Source organism: Hippoglossus stenolepis, chromosome 5 (assembly GCF_022539355.2).
Source record: "Hippoglossus stenolepis isolate QCI-W04-F060 chromosome 5, HSTE1.2, whole genome shotgun sequence".
NCBI lineage: Eukaryota > Metazoa > Chordata > Actinopteri > Pleuronectiformes > Pleuronectidae > Hippoglossus > Hippoglossus stenolepis.
Window position 1 is genome coordinate 12,788,750 of NC_061487.1, and position 22,815 is coordinate 12,811,564.

Genomic DNA, 22,815 nt, shown 5'->3' on the forward strand with positions numbered 1-22,815 from the left:
GACCATATTTTTCTGTTCACCTACCATGTTTTTCCTGTGTTGATATAACAGTTTGAAAAATATACTATTACACAATGTCTGGTCTCATAATGTATCACTCCACAAATCATTATTATGTAATAATAACTCCCAGATGGATTTATTCAAATAAGGCCATGGTGCTCAGGAATCCATCCATTAGAAATGTTATATCAGCTCTGAGTTCACAGTGTATGAGGTCCACTGGCCACAGAACAGTTTTTAAGGACATGTGTATCTACTGTGGTTCTGGTTCAACATTGTGCCAGCGTGCCTGCTCCATCTGCAGACTGCACATGTCCCTCCAGTGAGCGCGGCCTGCATCTGCAGCCGCTGCACCGATGAAGACTCGACCAAGAACTGTAGCCTCTGGGTCCACGTGATTCTGTCACATAAGAATAGAGCCGATTAGGGAATTTATAGTTTAGTTACAATAAAAATAAATGTGGTGTTTCACTAAATCATTTGATTGTATAAGTCTGAGCTCCCAAAGCGATTCGTACCTGCATGATTATGAACTCCAGCATGAGGGGCAGCTGACTGACGTCTCCTGGAGGAAGCTCAAACAGGAATGAGCTGTTCCTCACAGTGCAGCAGCCTCCCTTAGTCTCTCTGCTGCTGATCACACTTCTGTCGTGATGCAGATTGATCACCACCAGGTAGTCTGAACACAGAAGGTGTGAGAAAATCTGTTATACAGTAAAAGATTACACATGGAAATAAGATTCAAAAGGAAAAGGAAAGAAACAATTTTACTATTATTTACATATTAATAAAAACAGTTAACAATAAGATGTACTAGCTCTTCCTTGTGTTGAAATACCACATAGACAAAAAGTAAGATTTTAATTATACATTTTGATATTATTTTAACTGCCATATTTTGAATGCATCTCTGCCCCTGTATCAGTTTAAGTTTGTATTTAGATCTAAAACACACAAGGAGCTATGAATTTTTTCTCTCTGTGTCTTTAACCATAGTTACACAGTCCTCTCTCCTCTCTACTGTATATTTTCTTCTTTCAGAATCTGATGTAAACCAAAAAGAGATTATCGTCTGTGACACACTGCGCATGAAACAGATATCATCAAATCTAATGGCTCTCTAGGATGAAAATAATGCGCAGACAGGCTAATGCAAACAAAGATTATAACTGTCAGACCAGAGATCCAGAGGAGATTGGAACATTTTCCAGAGGATTGTGAAGAGTGAAGGATTAAACCACAATGTCATTAAAAAAAGGGGGATGATCTCCTGCGGCATTCGCATCCTGTAGACATCATCTAATCCCTCAAACATTAAAAGCAAACATAGGGCATTATTTTACCTCTGCCCCTGCAAGGCAAACGTTAGGTCCACACATGGTTACATAATGTCTCCATGCATCACGCCCTTATGGGATCCCTACACACATATAGAGTCAAATTCAAGCGACTGCAAATGCCAGTTTTACCTGGTGCTGCTGACATGTGAGCGAGTTTCTCCAGGTTATCTGCTCTGAGGACTGTGGTTTTGATCCGGTGGGCCAGAGACTGATACTGCAGCAAAATGAAGATCTGCGGAGGACAGCTAAGCCCCTTATGCGTCTGTGCATCCTTGGAGATCAAACTCTGCAGTCAAGAGGGCAAAAGTTCAACAAAGACAGGAAACGTCTGTCAGGGGGGAATGAGTGGTTTGCTTTGTTGCACACTGACGACACAGGAATGAACTGAGAGAATGAATCGTGACATTACTGAGCACAGAAATCAAGCTCACTCGTCTGCTGAACATCAAAACCAAAAATTCTAATAAAAATATTTGCATCATTTTCTTTACTAGTTTTAGCAGATAATTTTAACCTGGTAACCCCCATGCAAGGCAGGATTACCAACCAGGCAATTTTCAGGACCCCCACACACGCCCAGGTTCACTGTGTGTCTCTGTATAGAACTTGATCGAGACCTCAAGTCCTAAATGTGCCCAGAAACCAATTTTTGCTCTTGGGCATACAGGTAAATCTGGCCATTCCTCTATCCAAAAATATACTGTCAGACTCACTGATATTATTTCAACCCACCACTACCTTTTTTAGTTTCCCCTTGTTTGGGTTTAGTTCTTTCGTGTAGTGGATTGGATGCCCTGCTCTCCAGTCTGTTCCCCCACATTCCACCTCCAGTTCACCCAGCGCGGTGCCTCCCAGGCTGTGAGGCTCCCGGGTGTACACAGCTGCCCTGAGCGTGCACCTCTGGAGCTCATTCACAGAGTTCACCTTCAAAAGCAGCACCAGGCTGCGCGGCCCCGCGCTGAGGCGGCTCTGGACGGAGGCCTGTGTGGGACAGGGGTACAGAGGCGGCAGGCTGCCCAGCACGGACACGTCCTCCAGTCTGTGAGGCATCCCACTGAGGCTGAAGACAGTGACTGCCAGGGTGTGCTGCTCTGGAGAGAAGGCCATGGTGAAATGGAGGCAGGGTGTTTGGGATGCTGGCTGTTTGCAGCTGGCACTGGAGCCATAGCTCAGTGGAGCTAGTGGGATTGGTTCCTCAGGCATAGAGGGAGAGACAGCACCAGGGCTGGTGAGCCTGCTGAGTTCATTATAAGATATATTGTCTTCAGGGACAGTGCAGCGCCTCTGCAGAGTATTACATGTTTTGGACAATAGTGCCAGTTTGGGAAACGTGGGCATGGAAGTGTGGCTGGGATCTATGGGTTTATAAAGGAGTGACATTAGCGGTGGTGTGCTGAGACGGCGCAAGGCAAAATGAGACTTTGGCTGCTCCTTCCGCTCAGAGGCGGTTCGAGCTAGATTAGAAAACGGCAGAGAGGTGAAATCACCCTCCGAAGGGGCAGGGCTAGTGAATGTGGAGGGATACTCCAGCAGGTCTCCGTCCAGCTCCTCATACTGCTGCCTGGAATCTGTTGTTGCTGCCGAGGGAGTTGAGCTCGGGGCAAAGGTCACGGGTTCAGCAGGGGCTGGCGTCACAGGATCTTTGTCTTTCCTTGAACAAATCTGACTTTTCCTCCAGCACAGGACACATCCCAGGATCAAAGAGAGACAGAAGACGATGAGGCCGACCAAGAGGAGAATTTGTAGGTGAACTGCAGACATGAGGGGGAATAATAAGGGCTGTCAGATGGCAGGAGTTTTAAAACTGTCGTAATTTACTTTAATGCAGCCACTGGATTACAGCATTACATGCTGCATAACATATTTTGCATTTTTAAGTCTTTCTTAAAACATCAATCAAAAGTATTTTATGTTAATTCCTCCTAATAAGACCCCTTCCTAACCCCTCTTTCCAGGGAAAGAGATCAAAGTCATAATCCATCTGTGTAAAAATACAATTATTCTAAATGATCCGCTCTTTTGCCCCCTGAAATTCTTTGTTGATTTATGAAGGATAGATTTTAAAACAAAGAGCGAATATTGTACTAAAAACTGCAGTAACAGAACGAAATCTTCTTGAATTGTCAGCCTGATGATGCTCCATCAGCTTTGACTTCACAGAACAAGGACTTTTGAATGTTGTCCTTTGGTCCCTTATCGTTTACAGAGGAATCATCAAGAGATCGCTTCACTGTCACACTGGAAAGGATAAAGGATTCCAGTCACCTCTTTTAATTTATTTATAGGCATAGGAGTTGATATTAGATTTAGAAAAACATGATCCTTTAAGACCGTACCTTCCAGTTGTTTGGTGAAGAGGACCTGCACCAGGAGCCAGAAGAAGAGTACGACCATGATGCCCTCGATCATCCCCTTGCAGCAGAAGAGCAGCACAGACTGCCATAGAGGCTGACCAGGGTACTCTTCATCGTGGTAAGGCATGGTGCAAACAGTGGGCTGGAGGCTTTCCTAGAGAATTATCCTCAGAGGCGAAGAGGTCCCAGTAAAGACGATCATTTGCTTGACTGATGAAAACACATTCTGGCTTTCAGTGATGGAGATATCTCCACACGAATCTTTGCTTCATTGTTGAGTGCAAAAGTAAAAAAGGCAAAAAACAACATACCTATTAAATATCCAGAATATTTAGAATCACAAGTTTCAACAAAAACACCTGCACATTACATGATGTCCTAACAATTATTTAGGAGTTGTTGACAGTCCTCCTGATGTCCTAATTTCTCCATACAGTTCATCCCTGTCTTCGTCCCACCACAGTGATCCCCTCATCTGCAGAGTGACTTGACCGGTATTATTCCTCCCTGGGGGGCGGGGACTGTGGGCGGAGACATCCATCTTAATACCCCTCAGTTGTGCCGTGTAGCATCTTTCTTCCACACTGCTCCAGATACCAATCCAGCAGTGTCACTATAGAATAACTACCCTGACAGTAAATCCTGCAACTCATCCCCTTAGTGCAGCCTTCTCCTCTCTTTGGTCTGTTGCACATCGGAGTTCAGGAATTAAATCTCAAAATACACCATGTGGTGATTTTAATTTATAAACTTTAATTATGTGAAATGTACATTTGGTTTGACACCAAAGACAAAGCTTGACTGAGAATAAAACCCAGGGCAGGGATTGGTTAAAAATTCAATTTTTAGCTAGTCGTTGATCCAGGTTTCAAAGATGTCAAAAATAATAATCAACTGGAAAACGCATTTTTATTTATGTGAATGTATTACCCCTCTGAACTACAGAGGAGGAAATGCTACCCCCACCTGGTCACTCAACTAAGTACAGCATTATTTGAATACTCTTTTCAGTGGAGCCACTTCATAGAAATATTAGAAATACTCACTTTGAAGAAAGTGAAGAAGAAAGAAATAATATATACAAATTATATATGTTATATATTGTAATCCTGGATTATCATTACTAGAGGTGCAGCTGGGTAGTTTAATATATAACAGAGCATCTTTATATAAATAGAAATATTAACTGAATTGTAGCATTGAGTAAAAATATAAAATACCATTAAATGGAAATATTCAGTAAAGTATGCGAGTAAATATGTGAGAGTACTTATTTGCATTTAATCATTGTTATTTAATTACCTCTCCTAAGGAAGTTTTCAGCCCTGTCTGTTTTTTCACATTTGTTTGTTAGTTTGCTGGTTTACGTAAAAACTACGGTACGAATTTCCCATAAAAAGATGTGTAATGATGGAACATGGGCCAAGAAAGAACCCATTTAACTTTGTGGTAGTTATTTTTTTATTTTTTTTAAACACTTTCGTCAACATTGCGAGGTAAGACTGTTTAAAAACATTTTCACTAATTCATCAGGGAATGATCAATGAATCTTGATGAAGAAAAATCTGGCATATTAAGTGAACTGATATCAATGAGTATGTGCATCACTGCGACCAAAGTAGGTCCAGTAGGATTTGATCATGGAAGTCAATTCTTGACATTCAGATCAGTATAATCAAAATAATCTCAGATCAATCACAGATGAAGTCTGAGGACGCAGGTGAAAGAACAAACCCAGAAATGAATTAATCACACTTGCTCTAATATGCTTTTACTTATTAGAGATACTATTAGAGATCCGTTCAAACTGAAACCCATTGCAATATCTTAAATGACAACAGGACACATTCTGTCAACAGCACACACGATTTCTTTATTCCTCATGGCCACATGTCCAGGAAATATGTTAATCAATACCAAAACAGAGTTTAACATTAACTTTGATTTTTTTGCCAAGTTCACAGTGACATTTGTTTGCAGTGATATGTCTACTTGATTGTCCACATGCAGTCTATTTCAGCAGATGGCTAAACCAACACATGCTGCAATAACTATTGCATATTTCTCTAGAAGAGTGAGGTAGCACTGTTTCAGTGTTCACTTGTCAAAAGCTTGAGGTCATTAATGATACATTCTTTACGTTTATACAAATACAACACAGCAATATATTATGAGATGGAACAGTGACAAGTCCAGAGGACATTCCTGAGTCCAGAACAAACTCCCACGAAACTTACAATCATGGGAAGTCAAATGAGGTAAATGTTTTATCACTTCTTTCTAACATAGGCCTACATCTCGCTGCAGGAACCTTGTCCTCCAAAATTTGCCTTTGATTCAAAACTGATACATGTTTGCACTTTTTAAGGCCAGGCCAAATGATTAAATTAAAAAAAATACATTACAAAAAGAAAAAATCCAACCAACCATCAACCAATTTCTTTTAAATTGCATTTGATTCTTAAGTAAATACTACAGCAGACAACAAACTACACGCTTCCACTGAAATTAAACCAAATGTTTGCCAACAGTAAAATAAAAAACAAAAATGGCTTCAGTGGAAACCTTTGATAATCATTAAACCTATGGTACTGAAATAGAGCTTTTTGGTCTTCACTAGCTGCACTTTGGCAACCACACTGATCTACTGAGGACTAAGGAAAGAGGGCAGCTACAGACCTGTTTGATGATTAGCTACAAATGCAGCCGACATCAAAAGAAAAAAACCTGTTGGAATCGTTTCTCATTGTGCACTTTTCTGCTCTAAAGACACTTCTAAACAAACCATGTAAAGCCCTTTACACATGAGTGTCAGTACATTTGAAAAAGAAGCTTCTGCCAGGCACTAAGGTAAACTGTGATTCAATTCTACATTATAGTCAGTCTGGTCAAACACCAGTGTCCCATTGACGAGCACATTACGCTGTCAGAGTAATGGAAAAACTATGGTGGAATGTGTTGCGGCTGATTTCCCTACGAAGTTCACAGAGTTGTCTAACAAGAGAGGTACACTTGGTAGTTGTTTTTGTCAGATCTAAAAGCCAGTAAACCTTAATTTGGTCCCTTAGAGGAGGTGGATGATGAAGACGAGGGGCTGTGTGAGGAGGAGAGGGCACTGAAACCACTGGTTCCTGCCAGAGTCACAGCCTGCGACGCCACGGCAGCAGCAGATTTCTGGGCAAACAGCGTTCCTACAATCAAATGATCAGAGGAAGGATTACTATTAAAAACAATAGTGATTAAAAACATGCCGTGTGTGTTCAGCCTGTTGTGTTTGCAGACATTACAATATTCCAGGCAAAGTTCAGTGTAGAATTTATCGTCCTTCTCTTTATATTAACTGCTCTATGTACAGAGGAATTCATGAAAATATTGAAAACTATTATCTTTTTTTTAATAAAAGAGCCAGACTATTTTCCTATATATATGCTGAGTTAAGCTAATCATGTAGCTACATAGGCTACTTTATGCATAGATACTAAACTGATGTCCATTTTCCAACCAAATTTTTAGTTAGAAAGAAAATATGAATATTTCCCAAAAATTTTAAACTACTCTTTTAAGTAGAAAAAGGAGTAAACTGAGAGTAAAGTGCATTCTCATTTAAAAATGTGCATCGTTTTCACAATAAAAATGACTTAAAGATGGTATGAAATATGTATTAGTAAATTATACAATTAAAATTTCTAATTTTGACAAATTAAATGATTAATTCAGTAGAAATAAATCCCCTAAACATTTCCTCACTACTTTTGGAATTTATAAGAAAAAAAAAACACTGTTTCCATTTAAAACTGAAAGACGTCACATACCTGAGTAAATAGTTCCATTGACCTCCACAGACATACTGATACTGGCGGCTCCATTAGTGGAGATACTCAGAGACAAGTCCTGTTTGCTCTCTGTGGAAGAACAACAATAACTCAAATTAATTGACTCTTCATGTTTACTAATTTTAATGTCTGTAAAGTTCGGTCAACCCACCGTGTCCATTGTTAAGCTTGAGGTTCATTGGGTTGAAGTGAGAGGCCATGGCCAGGAGGTTCTGTTGGAGCGCCTGCTGCATGAGGCGCTGCTGCTCCTCCGCCAGACGCATCATTTTCTTCTCTGGAGCATCGGCTGCGGCGGCGGCAGCTCCTCGCTCCAGCCGCTCTCTGAGATGCTCCAATGTGGCGGCTTGTGCCAGCTGCTGCTGCTGCCCCAGGGCCAGAGCCATGGGCAGCCGAGTGGGTATTAGAGGGGTGAGGCTCTCATCTGATTGAAAAGAAAAGTGAAAATAATTTTAAATTGATAATATTTATACAAGAAATAATTTTAAATCATAAGATGATAAATGAAAAATAATCCTGTCTGTGTAAACTGCATTTATATCGAAACAAATCTCAATTTCATTGTGTGGGGGAGATCTAAAATTTTCAACATAAACGCAGATAATTTAAGTACCAGATGGTTTTCTTAGGAGACAATAATAACTTTGATAATGTCATACCTGGGTTTCTCTTTAAATTTGGACTAGCGGATGAGTTCAGGTTGTTGTGTAGAGCCGTGGGAGAGGAGAGCAGGGAGTGAGCAGCAGCGCTCGGGGAGGGAGAGTAGCGGTACAGGCTGTTAGTGTAGCTGGGACGTCGGCCTTCTCTGCGGTTGCTGTCGATGGCGGCCTGCAGCTCACCGGGAGAACTCAGACGCTTCTTCTCACACTCGAACGGGTACAGGTACTTCATATACCTGCAATGAAAGGATTTTAACATTTAATGGATCCTTGTAAAACGGATTTAGAAACAAGCTGCACTTAATAATGTATGCCGGTTTTAATTACAGGTATATGGGTTTGATATATCCTATAGTTTCATCCAACATGGAGGGTACAATGTGAATTTTTAAAAATTACTGTCACATGTTGTACAGCTGCTCATATTAAATGAAAACAATTCCAAACTAATCCTAAAGAATGAGAAACTCCCATGGGTTTCATTTGCATTAATGAATGAATTAGTATAAACAGTTTATGGTCCTTGGTTAGTGATTCAAACGTATCAATCATTTAAATAGTAATATTTGATTATTTGGAATATGACATAGCTAACAGCAAATCATACTGTAATAACTCAGACAAATCCATGTCTCTCTTGTAAACTATTAAAATACAATAATATTAAAAGTATAATAAAATTAATAAACACATTAATTCATTGATGTAAAGACACAGCTGGTGCTGCTAGGCTCATAAAGGGTGCACCATGTTCTAGATGAAGCAATTAAGACCTAAGTTAATAGAGTCTGTCATTATTTTTTCAATTATTGTCATTATTCATAAGTTGAAAACGTCAGGCCAGAGGTAATAAAGCAATTATTTTTCAAAAAATATATATAGGATATCAAACCATTTTTCATTTTGACAAGCTATTAGATGACAGTTTTTCCATTGACACTGAGTCTACTTCTTCATACAAGAGCTCCTTTTGCTCCTCTGGTTTTCTGATGATTGAACAGAAAAGCTTCAGTTTAATGAATAGTTGTGTTAATAATCTGAGAGTCACTCACTGGGTGCGGAGGGTGAACGCAGCGCTGGTGATTGACGTGGGGAGGTTGAGACCTTTAGTGATTTCTCTCCAGATCTTCTTGTTGATCACCTCCACCAGGCCTCCCTTCTCTGTCACGAGCTTGTAAAGCCTGTACAGGTCCAGAATTTGCTTTGCCATGATGGGGATGCGGTTCACAGGAGTTCCTGAATAGACGGGAGGATACACACAATGAAAAATGGTGATGTTTTTTTATTTTCTACTTTTTGTAAAAGGCACAAGGAAGAAGGGGTCAGTCTCATCTGAGTACCCGAGGTTAACGTTAAGCAATATGGCTTAGCATGTATAATCTATGTGGGCCGACTAATGAAGCCTATTTCAGAGGGATGGGGGGTTGGGATAATTCCACAACAGCAGCCTTGTTGCTGCATTGATTGCGGTACAGGAGGCGGAGTCATTTCAGAGCCAGCCGTGTCTGCCAATCACCAGGATGACAGGCAACCTTTCAAATCCTGATTTGGAGAAAAGCCAATTAATGAAGGAGGCTAAAAAGCAGTAGCAGGGGTAAGATTACTTTGTGCTTAAGAGGAACACATGCCACAGACATGAGGAAAGAAACTTGGTTTTAGCTTTGTTCGGTTAACACGTACAATTTCCAGTCAAACAAATGTCCTATAGATGCAGCAAACTTGGCAATACTAAACAACGTTATGATTAAAGCTATTAAAAGAGTACATTGTTTATGGGCCGGTATATTTATATTTCTCTTATAATTGCCTCAGTTAAATATGGTTTATTTTGGAAAATTTCACATTATTGAGTTTTTAATCAAAATCAGAGATCAGTTACTTTGCAATTCTTAGATAAATCTCAGTGTAATTTAGATCTAAATGGCTTTTAAAATGGGGAATCGTCCTAATTTGAAATAATTCTAACAAAAGTACCTAAATAAATACACAGTATAAATTTCACACCAGTTTACATTTTCAAGTTTTGATTTTCATGATAAAAATTTCATAAATTTAAATAGCAATGACGGAGGGTTTATACTGTGGTATGATGCAGAGTTCACTTGCAGTTTAACTTGAACAGCAGACAATACAAATCCCTGGTGCTAAAGAACAGAGTGACTTAGTTTATGGATCCACAAAGACATGAACTTAAAATGTAAGAAAGAAACACAGATAGAAGCTTCACGGTCCACAAAGAAAAACTAAATAAATGTAGTATAAATGTATGAAAATCAATGGGTCTTACCACGTTTCTGCATAAAGACAAAGAGGTCATCCAGAAACTCCTTTCGTTGTGGGTCATTATCCAGTTCATAAAGCTGAAAAATAATTAAACAAACATCAGCAACAAGCTAATCAAATTTTCCTCGGATTATTTCAGGCTTTTTCTTTTTTACATACATCTGCTGAATCTACTCACTTTGGCAAAGTCCCTGGATGGTTCTCCTCTCAATTTCCCTCCGTCTGTCTCCTCGGCCCAGATAGCACTTCCTCTCTGTAAGAACACACACGGAGAAAAACATCAGTTGGCAGTTTGTCCTCCATATTGTCTCGCGGCTGGTTGGTTTAGAGGTTATTTTCCAAAGGCCTCAGACCAAAATGAATGGGCATAGAGTAATGTGCTGTAGAGGATGGAACTTTATACACAGACTACCAGACATGCAATATAGAGACATGGGATTATTAAAGAGTTTAATAAATCAAATAAAACATTGGGATGTTGTATCCATCCTCCAATTAATATTTGTTTACATTTTCCTCACAGAATCTGAAATTCCTGCGTCCAGCACTCAAACCACCGTCAGAGTGTCCAACCGTAAAAGGCTGGGCTCAGTAAAATGGAGATTAATGAACAGCATCCAGAGAATAATGAAAGGCCCCATGCCCATTAGGTAGTTTAATGTGACATGTTATTCCTCCCACACCTCCCCCCCTTAAAATGACAGTTAAAGGTTAAAAATGTGAGTGGAGGGCAGTGTGTGTGTGCAACTGTGCGGAAAAACATGCTGAGGAGTTATTGTTCCGCAAACCAAGAGCTGCACGATGATGCAAGTCTGAAAATCAAACATGATGGGAAGAAAACAGTCCGTCATTACAATTACACTAAGTTGTTGATGTGTTTTTCTAGTATCCCTGCTATGGGTGCTCAAAACTGACAAGGCAATTTATTTATTTTACTACTAGTAAGGATCTAGTTGCAGCCCCGTGACATCTTTGTTTTCTTTTTGGATATCTATTACTGGTTTGTTTTCTGTGGGCATGTGAAGGACATTGCTTACATGTCGTTCAGCTCCTGCTCGTGTTTAATGTCAAAACAAAGCATGTGTATTCTAGACAACAAATCATGTTTTAGTTTGTCAAAGGATCAAATGCTTCATATATCGTGCTTTGTGGTTAATCAAAATAATAGACTGTTTTTGTCTTTACTTGCTGTCCCCTCACAATGACTTCACTTAATTCTTTTATTTAAATGTACATTTTATTCTTAAAACAAATTCACTACGTGTTTGGCACAGCAGCCTGATCCCATCTGGTGCTGTTAACTATAAACTTAGAGCTGTTAAATATACAGGAACCTATTAACTGTTAACTTCCAGTCCAGCTGTAACTCTCCTTGTGTTTATAGTATAAACACAATCTAACCAGCACATGCTGACACACAATCAACAGCTGCAGGACGATGTAAAGTGGTTCCCAACCTTTGTCAGATGTGACCCTGCACAGTCCTACCAGAGTTTTGTGGGACAAAGTTTAAACTGGATTTAATTTATGTGTAACCATTTATCCAATAGCTTGCGTTAACTATTATTCATACCTTTTAGTCATTACTGTTTTTCTATTATCTTTACCTTAAGCAAAACATCAGTTTAAACTATTTGCAACATTTAAATAATGTATGACTACATTTTAGCCAGCAACACAACCATTTAGTTTCTTAACTTTGCTCTATTTCAACCATCAATTACTTAATTAACAACTATTTATACAATATGTTTAGCGAACTATTTCAACTATCCCATACTTGTTGCTAACTTTCTTACAATCTAGCTTCATAACTTTTATATGTTTCAACCATTTATCATTTACTTAATCATTTACTAAGTATTTGAATTGTTTATCCAATGTATTTGGCTAACTGTCTTAACTATTTATATCTACTCAAATATGTTTAACTAATGATTTGAACTACCCAATACTTTTAGCTAAATATCTAACCATCTAGCTTCACAACTTTAATCTATTATTACTATTAATCCTTTACTTTTATCTAACAATTTCAAATGTTTATCCAGCAGGCAAATATTTTAACATTTATCCACTTGTAGCTAAGCATTTTAAACACTTAATTACTTTTAACCTTTAGCATTTAACCTTAGTTTTCATATTTTCTTTTTGCTTTTCAAACAGTTCAACCTGTCTGCTCACTTGCTAGCAAGCTTAAAATACAAAACAAGTATTACAGCTAAATATTTTTCCAGTTATGCTTTTTTAATTATTTGAAATACTCAAAGATACGTCCATGTACCCCTGACTACTGCAGAAGCTGGGGTATAAGTGTGGCTTATTTAGGCCCCGCTGTTCCATCAGACACATGTTTAACAACAGTCCCCTTCACACAGCGGGAAACGTTGCACCGTAATTCTGCCTCACTTTGTATAAAAAGGTACAAACACGTAATCGGGGGACATTGCTGATCTGCCTTTATTGGCGACAGCAGAGGTATAGTCTCTAGTCGCAGGGCTGAATAAAGGGGAGAGGTAGCATGGTGGGGAAAACGCTGACACTGCTGTGTTACACATCGCACCTCTGACTCTATCTAAAATCACACATGGGGGCAGTAACATGCTGGCTTTGTTTGATTCAGTGTAAATAAACATAGAGAGGGCTAAGAACTTCTTTCTGGGAAATGATTTTCTGCTCCTTTCTGTATCCACTTTACAGACAAATCTCTGTCTGAGGTGGCAGAGCTGTTGACACATGTAATAGCGCCAACTTACGATTTCTAATAAAAAGGACTCCCAGAGCAGAGAGCCTATTGATGTGAGGGAAGATAAACATGCCAGTCTTTTCACCATCAAATGGAAATAAAAACCCTTCCCCCCCTTATTGATGAGCAAGTGAGACCTACTGTGGATCTATTAACAAAGAGCTTTCAGTTAATTGCTCACAGAGCTTTCACACATCCAACCCTGGGAATCCTGATACTATTCAGTATGTAGGTCAGGAAAAGGTTTCTTTTGTTTCGTTAAAAAGGCCTTTTTTTTTTTATTAGGCTTTAGGTGATATTATGTATTTAAATTACATATTATCAAGATAATGTATGTTTCCACATAAAAGCAGATCTTTAAAGTGTGTCTGTTTAACTAGACAAGATTGATAAAAAATAATTCACACTGTGTTGGAAATGTCCGATTAAAATGCTCCATGCATTAACGGTAACTGGAAACGTCCTCCTATAATGAGCTTCATTAAAATCATTCCAGCAGAGCAACAGTGAAAACTTATCCCTCACCAAATTTCAATGCAACAGCAGGGGGACCAAATGTTTAATCCAAATCAAATTATTGAGCCTTTAGTCACCCGAACAAGTCAAGATCATTTATCTGGCCCCTCGCTGAGCCAGGGGCTTAGTCTGCCAGTGGACATTGGGCCCTTTGTCCCCGCCCATGCTACATTTAAGGGCTTTTACAGTCAGACCGCACACAAGGAGTGAACAATGGCTGTCCAGCTTGTACAGCAGGACCATGACTAACTACAGAGGTCTGATTGGCAAGTGTAAAAGAGAAAATAAAAAAAGTACGGAAACCAGAGAGACAAGTAAAATCACATAAATCTAAACCAGGCACTCATTAACTTGGAAAGAATGACTAAGAAGACTATTTGTAATAAAGTTAACTTATTTCCATGGATTTCACATGAGATAAGTTTGTGGTAAAACAACAAAAGGAATCTAGCTTTGAAATTCAATCTTAAAAATACAAATATTTGTTTCTTTTATCTGCTAAAGGTGCCGTAGATGGCTTGTTATGCTCAATGTTCCCTGGTTAGTGATGATAAACAGGCCCTGGCTACTTTTACATCTAACTGTTATATAATGGTTAACAGGATTGAGAGAAATTCCTAAAAGATAATCTGACTACATATGAAGGTGTTCGTTAATCTATTCTTGACACATCACCTGCTATTTCTTCACATGATGAATTAGAGTTAATGAAACATTTGACATGTTGATGCAGATTTGGAAAAACAGGCCTAAACACAGAGGTACTAAATTTATGCCTTAAATCCTCACATCTCATCGTTGTGTTCCCTCATGGTTCTGTGTGCTGCACTGAAGGAAAGGGAAACACATTCTCAATGCAGTTGTATATAATGTATTGATTACTTGCGGCTGAATTAACCTGCCATTTAGTGTTGCCAAGCGACGGCTAAATTATGCAAAGCTATCCTCTGAGCTACGTCAGCGGTGAATTATCTGGCCTTGTTGAGGTTTTAAATGACTAATGACCCGCATTGGTGACCACGGCTCTTAAATATATAAAAAAGGACCCGTAGTTCCACACAATATTTAAAAAACAACAATCAGAGAATAGAGGGGGAAAAGACACAACAGATATAGGCTTAAAATATCTCTAAATAACAAACAACCACAACAAACTCTTGGCAACAGAAAACAGAAGCTCATTCTGCTCCACTGAAACTACTGTAAGTAAACGTTATGGGCAGTTGCCTGCTGGTATGCTGTGAGGCACTCACGCAGCCGACCCTCTGCCCACAGGCCTCATTAATCATAATGCATTGTATTGAAGTGGGGCCTTTTCAAGGGAAACACACACACACACACACACACACACACACACACACACACACACACACACACACACACACACACACACACACACACACACACACACACACACACACACACACACACACACACACACACACACACACACACACACACACACACACACACACACACACACATCAGCCCCCATAAAAGGAGAAAAAGAATCCACGAGGAGACCCTCCGTTTCCTGTAAGTAGTTAAACATCTGCTGGAAAACATGCTCGTAAATACTGGCTCCAGGATCTCATGTTTAATGCAGGTTATTTTTACATGTTTAAAGGAGACGTGGCCGATATTACGAGGGGGGGGGGGGGGAATCCTCCACCATACCCAGAAATTCCTCACACCACAGTTAACCCCCAAAGCAAACCATGACCATAAAAACCGGCTTGAGGCCATTTCATTAATCCCCCGCTCCGTCTCTGTCCGTCCTGAACCAGCTTCTCTGAACAGCTAGCATTGGACCAGAGCCAAGACCAATTAGCTCTGGCAGGGGCGAGAACGCGTTTTTGAAAGTGTGAGACATGAGTTGGAGTACGGCAGAAGCAGGGACCTCTGGCCCGGCCGGTAATTGGCCTCAACACTATCAAGCTTGGGCACATTGCCAAAGGGGCACGCCGGCTTTCTCCACTGCTGAGAAAACAGCAGGTAGAGTGGTCAGCCTGACTCAGCAGGAAGCCGGCAACAATTAATAACATGAGGCAGAAGATACACAAACTGAAGATCAGAGTCACATATGTTCATCTTCACGCTGGAAAACTTTGAATGAGGCTGTGGCTGCTTAAAAATGGAAATATAGTGTGTAGAGTGTACTCAGATGAGGCAATGGATTGGATGGACCTGTGATTTATGAAAGGACATCACAATATACTCTTTGATTTCGGTAACTTACTTGTTTCATTGGCTCGTCGTAGCCCCAGTCAGTGAAGCCGTTGGGCGAAGTGAAGGCGTGCGGACCTGCAGGAGACAGCAGCTCCTTCTCCTCACGCTCCTGTTTTACTACTAGAGGTGGCGATTCGGACAGTTGCTTCACAGCAGCTGATTGGGGTGTGGAATAAGAAGGGAAGGGGAAGCCAGGAACCTGCTGGAGTCTGGGCTTCTTCGCCTGTCCAGGAGGCCCATTCTCCTCCTCCTCTTCATCTTCCTCCTCATCGTCATCGTCTTCATTCCCAGCCATCTCCTGCTCCTCCTCATCCGTGTCTTCATCTTCCTCATCTCGATGCATTCTGCTGAGGTGGCTGTGCAAAGCTGCTTGCTGAGCGTCTTGATAAGTCTGTGCGTCCGTTTTGCCGAACAACACAGAGGCTCTGGCCGCTGAGGCGTGCTGAGCGAAGAGCAGCTGAGCTTGAAGATGCTTCTCTTGCAGGTTCATCTCCCGTTTGGCTTCTTGTTGCCTCTGCAGATGTTCCATCACTGCCTCCAGCTTCACCCCAGCAGGACTGGACTGAGGAAACCCGGCTGAACTGCCCTCCTCGGATAAGCTTGACTATGGACAATAAAATGAAGACAAATCACTATGGGAGAAATTTGATTGAGAAAATGTTGTTCACGGCTTGTTCAAGTGTTTTATTTTTTGTTTTTTGCTTCCATATGCTGCAGGAAACGATCCACAGTTACTGGATACTGCAAACTGCATTCAACAAGTACAAAAAGGCCAAAGCAGGAACTAAACTTTATTTAAAATGACGAATGGTCTAGTTGTTTTGAAAACATGTATATATTTAAGTTAAAGTGAAACTTTTCCAAAGAGAGGCAGTATTTTCCTCAGAAAGCACATTAATGGGGGGATTAAAGTGAAACAAAGCTTGAAGCCTTTAGACAATCATCAACAGAAAATGTATTGATTTAGTCGAGAAGAAATCAGGATACAAATGTTTCTCATTAAGATTCCATGAGGCCTCGTTTTAGGGAAATCTACTTAAATATAAATAAGACTAAAAAGGGAAAACAAAAGAAAAAGCCTCCTGATATAAATCGATTGGTCGATTTTTTTTTGAATGGTAATAAACTTAATCCAAAGTACAGATAAATGCGAATATTAAGCCCGAAGTCAAAGCGATATTACCCTAAACAAAAACTGCAGAGCAAACTTCACCGTGAAAGTAGCCCTGCTCTGGATGATCACTACATTAATCGCCATTTGCTTTGTTACTGTAACAAACACGAGCGGGAGCGTTTACCCAGCAGCCATCGACACTCACCATTTGCGCCTTGGAGTAATCCATCATCGCCAACAGGTCTGATCTAGTGTTTCCTTCTGTCGTCCGGCGCAAACAAATCGCATCTCATGACCAGTTTCCTTCTCGTAACTCGACAGATAAAAAGCAGATAGTTGCGCTGGGCTGTGATTTAAACGCCCCTGTGGTGTGGACGTGGAGGCCCGTGTGCTCGGAGCTGGGGCTGGAGGAGGGGTGATACTGCTGTGCGCCGCTTCACCTCCCTGGTCACTGTGCATGGAAACTCAAACATCTCTGATTGTCTCTGACGGAGTGCCATACACCCCCCAACATGCATGAATGAAAGGCCCGCCCCGTGCGTAAAAGCGCAGGAGGGTTTTTCTTCGCCTACATATCTGCGGGGCTGATCCGCCCACTCCTCAAAGAAATCCCACCCTAAAAGAGCTGTAAACCACTGCTCTTATTACTCTGTGTGTGTGTGTGTGTGTGTGTGTTGTTGAGGTAACACGACCTCTGCTAAAAATACAACAACTCTTTTTTTCTTTTTTTCTAGCCTGGAGCTGCTTCTCTTCATTCACTCTGCAAACAGATCTGACCTCCACATATGTCCACAGACTGCTACTCTTTGCTTTTCACAACCCACACATGTGCACGGGAATTCCTTCTAGCTGTAAAGTCCACTTTTCAAATGTTAAATGTTAGCGAAGTAGCCATTCAAGAACTTTAATGGATAAAAAAGAAGAGTCTAAATTTTTGCGAAGTCAGTATTAAAATCCTAAACTGTGTGATTAACGAATAAATTGAAGTTTGACATGATCAGAAATGAAAGTACACACGTGTCCAGACAAGATGTAAATGTGAAATGGCCTGAGTGAGACTTAGGTCATATGTTTTATCTGTTCTAAAATAGTCAGTGAATTCCCCAGAGGGTCCATATAAACTCAAGGGGCCACCATATAAATGTTTAGTCTGACTATTTTGAATGAGCCACTTTCCAGGAGCCACGTCACAGTTATATTATAAGTTTAATAAGACTGAGAATATCTGTACTTCTAAAAAAAATACGTCTTTATTGATTATTTGTTGGCTAATATACCAACTTCCTGGCAAAATCCTGGCACCTTAATGAAAATGTGCTTCTATTCTGAGCAGTAACAGTAACAGTGCTTACTGGGAGTCTGTGATTATCATTCCTTCCACCTTCTATTAAAGGCCCAAGTATGTTGACATAATCTGATAAACAAAGTTTCAAACATCTTTCAGTATGTTATATATAAAAGAGCTTCAGACATAACACATGACACCCAGTAGAATGCAAACTTCCACCAAGGCCAGACAGCCCCCTTCATTTTAATCAATTCAAGATCCATGAAATATTCCCAACAGTGGAAATGTTGAGAAGTTCTTCGTTGACCCACATTGCATCCTTCCACCAAGTTTCATGGAAATCCTTCAACAGACTGAGGTGAAAAGATAACATCCTGGGCGGAGCCACTTAGAGAGGAAGTACAATTCATTCTCACAGTCTGGTAGAAAAAAGGATCAGTCACGGCTTTTAAAAGGGGCCATTGCAAGGATATAAAGCCTAGACTGTGCTTGACTTTAAACTTCAACTTTCTAACAAGGAATAATAAAATGCTTTGCAGAACATTCTTGTTGGTATTTGAGTTTCCAACATAATATTGAATTAAGCTTTTTTCTTTTCTTAGCATGACAGAATGGTGACTTTTTTTTAAATAAACAAGTAAACAGAGAATTGACTTACACAGTAATAGCGAATATATAAGGAATATCTAAAACATGTGGTATGTGTCAAGATCAATGATTGATAGAAATAGTTTGAATCCTCATTATGTGGAATTGGTTATTATATGGAGTGCAATCATCTCTCAAGAGAAGACACTAGAGCCTTTTAAAGCTCCATAAATAATGTAACAAGGGTCATCAGCACTCTAGTCACCTCCAGTCCATTTAAAGACAATACTACTAAGCTACTTCCAATTTACCATGAACTGTAAGAATTGCTTTCTGTTTAAAAATGTCTGCAATAGTCCAGTTGTGCTGATAATGACATAACGCCAATTTCCATTTGAACAAGTTTATTTCATCGGCATGCAAATTTCTCCCTGAAATGAAAACAGTTTCCATCTAAACCTAATACAGTAGAATGATGTTTACATTCATGTGAAAACGCTGCTCCCTGGAGGCAGAATGGGACCCTCGTGAGTGTCTAGACACACTCAGACAACATGCAGTGTAAAGTGACGCCCTGCTCCCAATTAAAGCCACATGTAAACAAGCGTTGCTCACCGTGTCCTAGTACCATTTCAGATTTTTCAAAAATACTTATGACACTCAATAAAGATACATTTTCCTTTATTAGGTTCATCAATATTTTACAAGCAAAAGAACTTAATAAAGGCCAAATTAAATATCACATGTATTATATGAGGCAAACATTTAAGTACAAGGGTTCCATCCTCGGGATCTCCACCGTCTGATATCTGGAAAAAATAAAACAAACAAATATTTATTTTAAATGCAACCTTACATGGAGGATGGAGAGAGAGAAAAAGAAATGCATTGAATTTAATACCTACTCTTTTAAAGTTTGTCAATGCCGAGCTCTTCAGGTGTGGAGACGCCAAGCTCATCTAATGTGGGCTGCAGCTCTTGGATCAGGTATGGGTAGATCTCTTTATGAGGTCCGGCTTTGTGCTGAAGAAATAAATCAATGGTAAATCATATTAACCATTAACTGAAATGACTGCAAAGTTGTTGGCTGGGTAAGTTTCCTGTAATTATTTCTCAGCTCGGAAGCTTTCCTCTTACCTTCACAGCTTCCAAAATTCGGACAGCGCTGGCCATGTCGTCTAACCTCCGACAGGCTCTCAGTGCTGCCTCAAGAATCTTTGGCTCAGGTACCAGATCATAACCGATCAATGTGTTCATACCTGGGGGAGAAAATTACACTATTGAATCGGAGAACAGAGGCCGGAGTGACATTTACATATTGGAACACTTTTATTGGGATTTATTTTTGTGTAACTGTATATTATCCCCTTTCTCTTATTTTCACTGCTTTTAATTTCCATTTTTCTTCCTGTTAAGCACTTTGCTACATACATAAAGTTTTCTATTATTAATAATAGTAAAAGGCTGATGATATCCTTCATCATTCTAATGTGAAAAAATCCTATGTATGAAATGATCAATAATAAGCTAATTCCACTAAAAAGTTTTTTCCATGTGTTGTTCAAGTCAGGGCATCCTGACCGTAAGATCTTCAAAGCTCAGTGGAAAACATGTTTGTTATTTTTCAAGGTTGACTGAGGAGACCGGTCAGGTGACACGTACACTATTGTGCCAGTGTGCACGGGGAAACTTTCCTAAAAAGTATGAGCTCCTCAGATAATTAGGTGTCTTGTGTGCCACCGTTGACCAATCAGTGATACTACATCCCATACCCCACGAGGAGTAGAACGTGTTAAGTGTAAAAGAACATGTCAAAGAAGAGATGTTTGATTCTGTCGACCCTTCACATGCCAGATTTGTACTTTATTATTTCTCTTATATGAAGAATATAAAATTTAGTGTTTTAGTTTCCTGACCTACTAGAAGTGAATGTTTGATAACATTTGAGTTTGAGTAGATACCAAAACATGCAATTTGGTATCTGTACTCAAACTTAGGAAATGTCAGTTATGAATTAACTCATGTTTGAAAGGTCTAAATACAACAGTTTAACACACAATAAGTACTGTTTTATTCTAATAACATAGCTTGGAACACATTCTTCTTCTTTAAACTTTGCAATGACACTATGAAATCCTTCTTAATTTATAATCATTTTCAGGGCTTGCATCTTTAGTGGTTCAGGGTCACTACTGTTGTATTAACGTACCTTTTCTCAGCTCCCACGCATCGATGTCTGGCTTGTTGAAATAGGTGACCCAGCGGGCATCAAACTCCTCATCTGTCTCCTGCTTCCCATGCGAGTAACATCTCGATGCCAAGGGAGCTGCAGAATGAAACAATAAAAGTTACAGTTAATGACAGCACTAAAATAAAGCAGCGGCCTCTGGTTTCAGGTGGTGCAGGAGGGCAAACTGTGCCTTGAAGGGTATCTACAGTGAGCGAGGAGGTAAAGGACAAATGCTGTGTGGAAGCTAATGTGGCTGTCCTGGTATGACCGTACAGGCTGAAAACACACTGAAGAAACACTCTCTGTACTATGGTCCTGATCATATATTCAAATCAATGTGAGAATCGATTACCAAGTCAACATTGATTGTAAATATCCAATATGTATATATATGCCTCATTCAACTTCTTCATTTCTTAAAGCTTTAGTAGCATCACTGCAGCCCAAACTATAATAATAATATTAATACATTTCCTGTTTGTTACGGTCCACAGCAAAGCACAGGTTGATATCCATGATACTGTCTCAGAGACTAACTAGTCGGCTGAACACGGAAACAGTAACTTAACCTTACTAACCTAGCTAGCATGTTAGCGGCTAGCATCGGAAGCACAACTACAGGGCCCCGAGTGTGAGCTCTCTAAACGGGTCATTGCAAGGACATGGACCCGGCCGCGCTCCACCCCGGGCTGATTTCAGATCAGCCAGCAGTCAAACTGTGTGTATGGCGTCTTTGTTACACCGCAATACACGTGAAGTGACACACACATTAACACACTGATGGTGAGGTTTATAGTTTTAAGTGACCCTTACGCCGGCTGAGTTAGCACTAGCATGCTAGCCACGTTTGAATTTCCGCTAGAGCTTCCTAGAAATATCGAACACGCTGTTGAATAACGAAACAACATTAGTAAGTGGTAAACACGCTGAGACCGTACCTTGGCATCCGGGCCCCGCACGGGCTAAACTCCGGACGCCGGAGACAGAGAGTCGGACGGCGGCTCTGAACATGTTGCGGCGCTGCCAGCTAAACAAATCAGTGACGGTTGGCAGGAGGAAGCTAACACCAGCTAGCTTAGCCCGGCACGTACGCGCTCCGCTTCTGCGCATGCGCGAATACAGCCCATTGATATTTTTTTCCTGTACTTTTGACCCCCCCCTGCTTCTGACTTTGACATTGTTCAGAGGTTATAGGCAATACAACTTAATTCTTTATTAATGAATTGATTTAATATTAATACGGTAAACTGATTTTTTTAGAGGATATGACAGTATGGTGAATATCCCTTGTATGTTTGAAGGTGTTCTGCTGTAGTTTGATGTGAAGTTGCCAACCACCAGCAGATGTTTAAGACGAATCATCAGTTGTTTACCTTAGTGTCAGTATGTGTTTCGGCCTTTAAATCACATGACACCCTTTGATGAGGCAGGCCCACCACAGGTTGATCAGACCTGGGTGTGTGTCCCTGACACCTTGGGGCCCACTTGGGGTCTTTCCTCCTGATCCAGACCCACTGCAGCGCTCAGACGTCCCTAAAGTTTCAGTTCAGTCAGACAACTCGCGTCCAAACGTTTATTGCAGCAGTAGAACAGGTTTGGTGTTTTGGCGTCTAGGCTCCAACTAAGTCACTCCCC

General features: G+C 40.3%; 3 protein-coding genes across 3 annotated transcripts; all 3 read right to left on the reverse strand.

Annotated features, from left to right (window-relative positions):
• Positions 1 to 181: 181 nt before the first annotated feature.
• LOC118109096 lies at positions 182 to 4,150 on the reverse strand. The gene is made up of 5 exons (XM_035155922.2): positions 3,680 to 4,150; positions 2,082 to 3,094; positions 1,473 to 1,629; positions 522 to 682; positions 182 to 403 (listed from the first exon to the last, which is right to left on the reverse strand). Exons 1-5 carry the CDS (start codon positions 3,822 to 3,824, stop codon positions 257 to 259), a joined length of 1,623 nt encoding a protein of 540 aa, XP_035011813.2. The 5' UTR covers positions 3,825 to 4,150; the 3' UTR covers positions 182 to 256.
• A 1,394-nt stretch (positions 4,151 to 5,544) lies between these two features.
• On the reverse strand, positions 5,545 to 17,668 carry LOC118110235 (AT-rich interactive domain-containing protein 3A). Its single transcript, XM_035157929.2, has 9 exons — positions 17,280 to 17,668; positions 15,971 to 16,564; positions 10,648 to 10,722; positions 10,474 to 10,546; positions 9,239 to 9,422; positions 8,187 to 8,422; positions 7,682 to 7,951; positions 7,510 to 7,599; positions 5,545 to 6,888 (listed from the first exon to the last, which is right to left on the reverse strand). The coding sequence occupies exons 1-9, from the start codon at positions 17,304 to 17,306 to the stop codon at positions 6,749 to 6,751; spliced, it is 1,689 nt and encodes a 562-aa protein (XP_035013820.1). The 5' UTR covers positions 17,307 to 17,668; the 3' UTR covers positions 5,545 to 6,748.
• A 1,669-nt stretch (positions 17,669 to 19,337) lies between these two features.
• Positions 19,338 to 22,277, reverse strand: LOC118110196 (cytochrome c oxidase subunit 5A, mitochondrial). The gene is made up of 5 exons (XM_035157871.1): positions 22,119 to 22,277; positions 21,160 to 21,276; positions 20,088 to 20,209; positions 19,856 to 19,973; positions 19,338 to 19,759 (listed from the first exon to the last, which is right to left on the reverse strand). Exons 1-4 carry the CDS (start codon positions 22,189 to 22,191, stop codon positions 19,860 to 19,862), a joined length of 426 nt encoding a protein of 141 aa, XP_035013762.1. The 5' UTR covers positions 22,192 to 22,277; the 3' UTR covers positions 19,338 to 19,759; positions 19,856 to 19,859.
• Between the last annotated feature and the right edge of the window lie 538 nt (positions 22,278 to 22,815).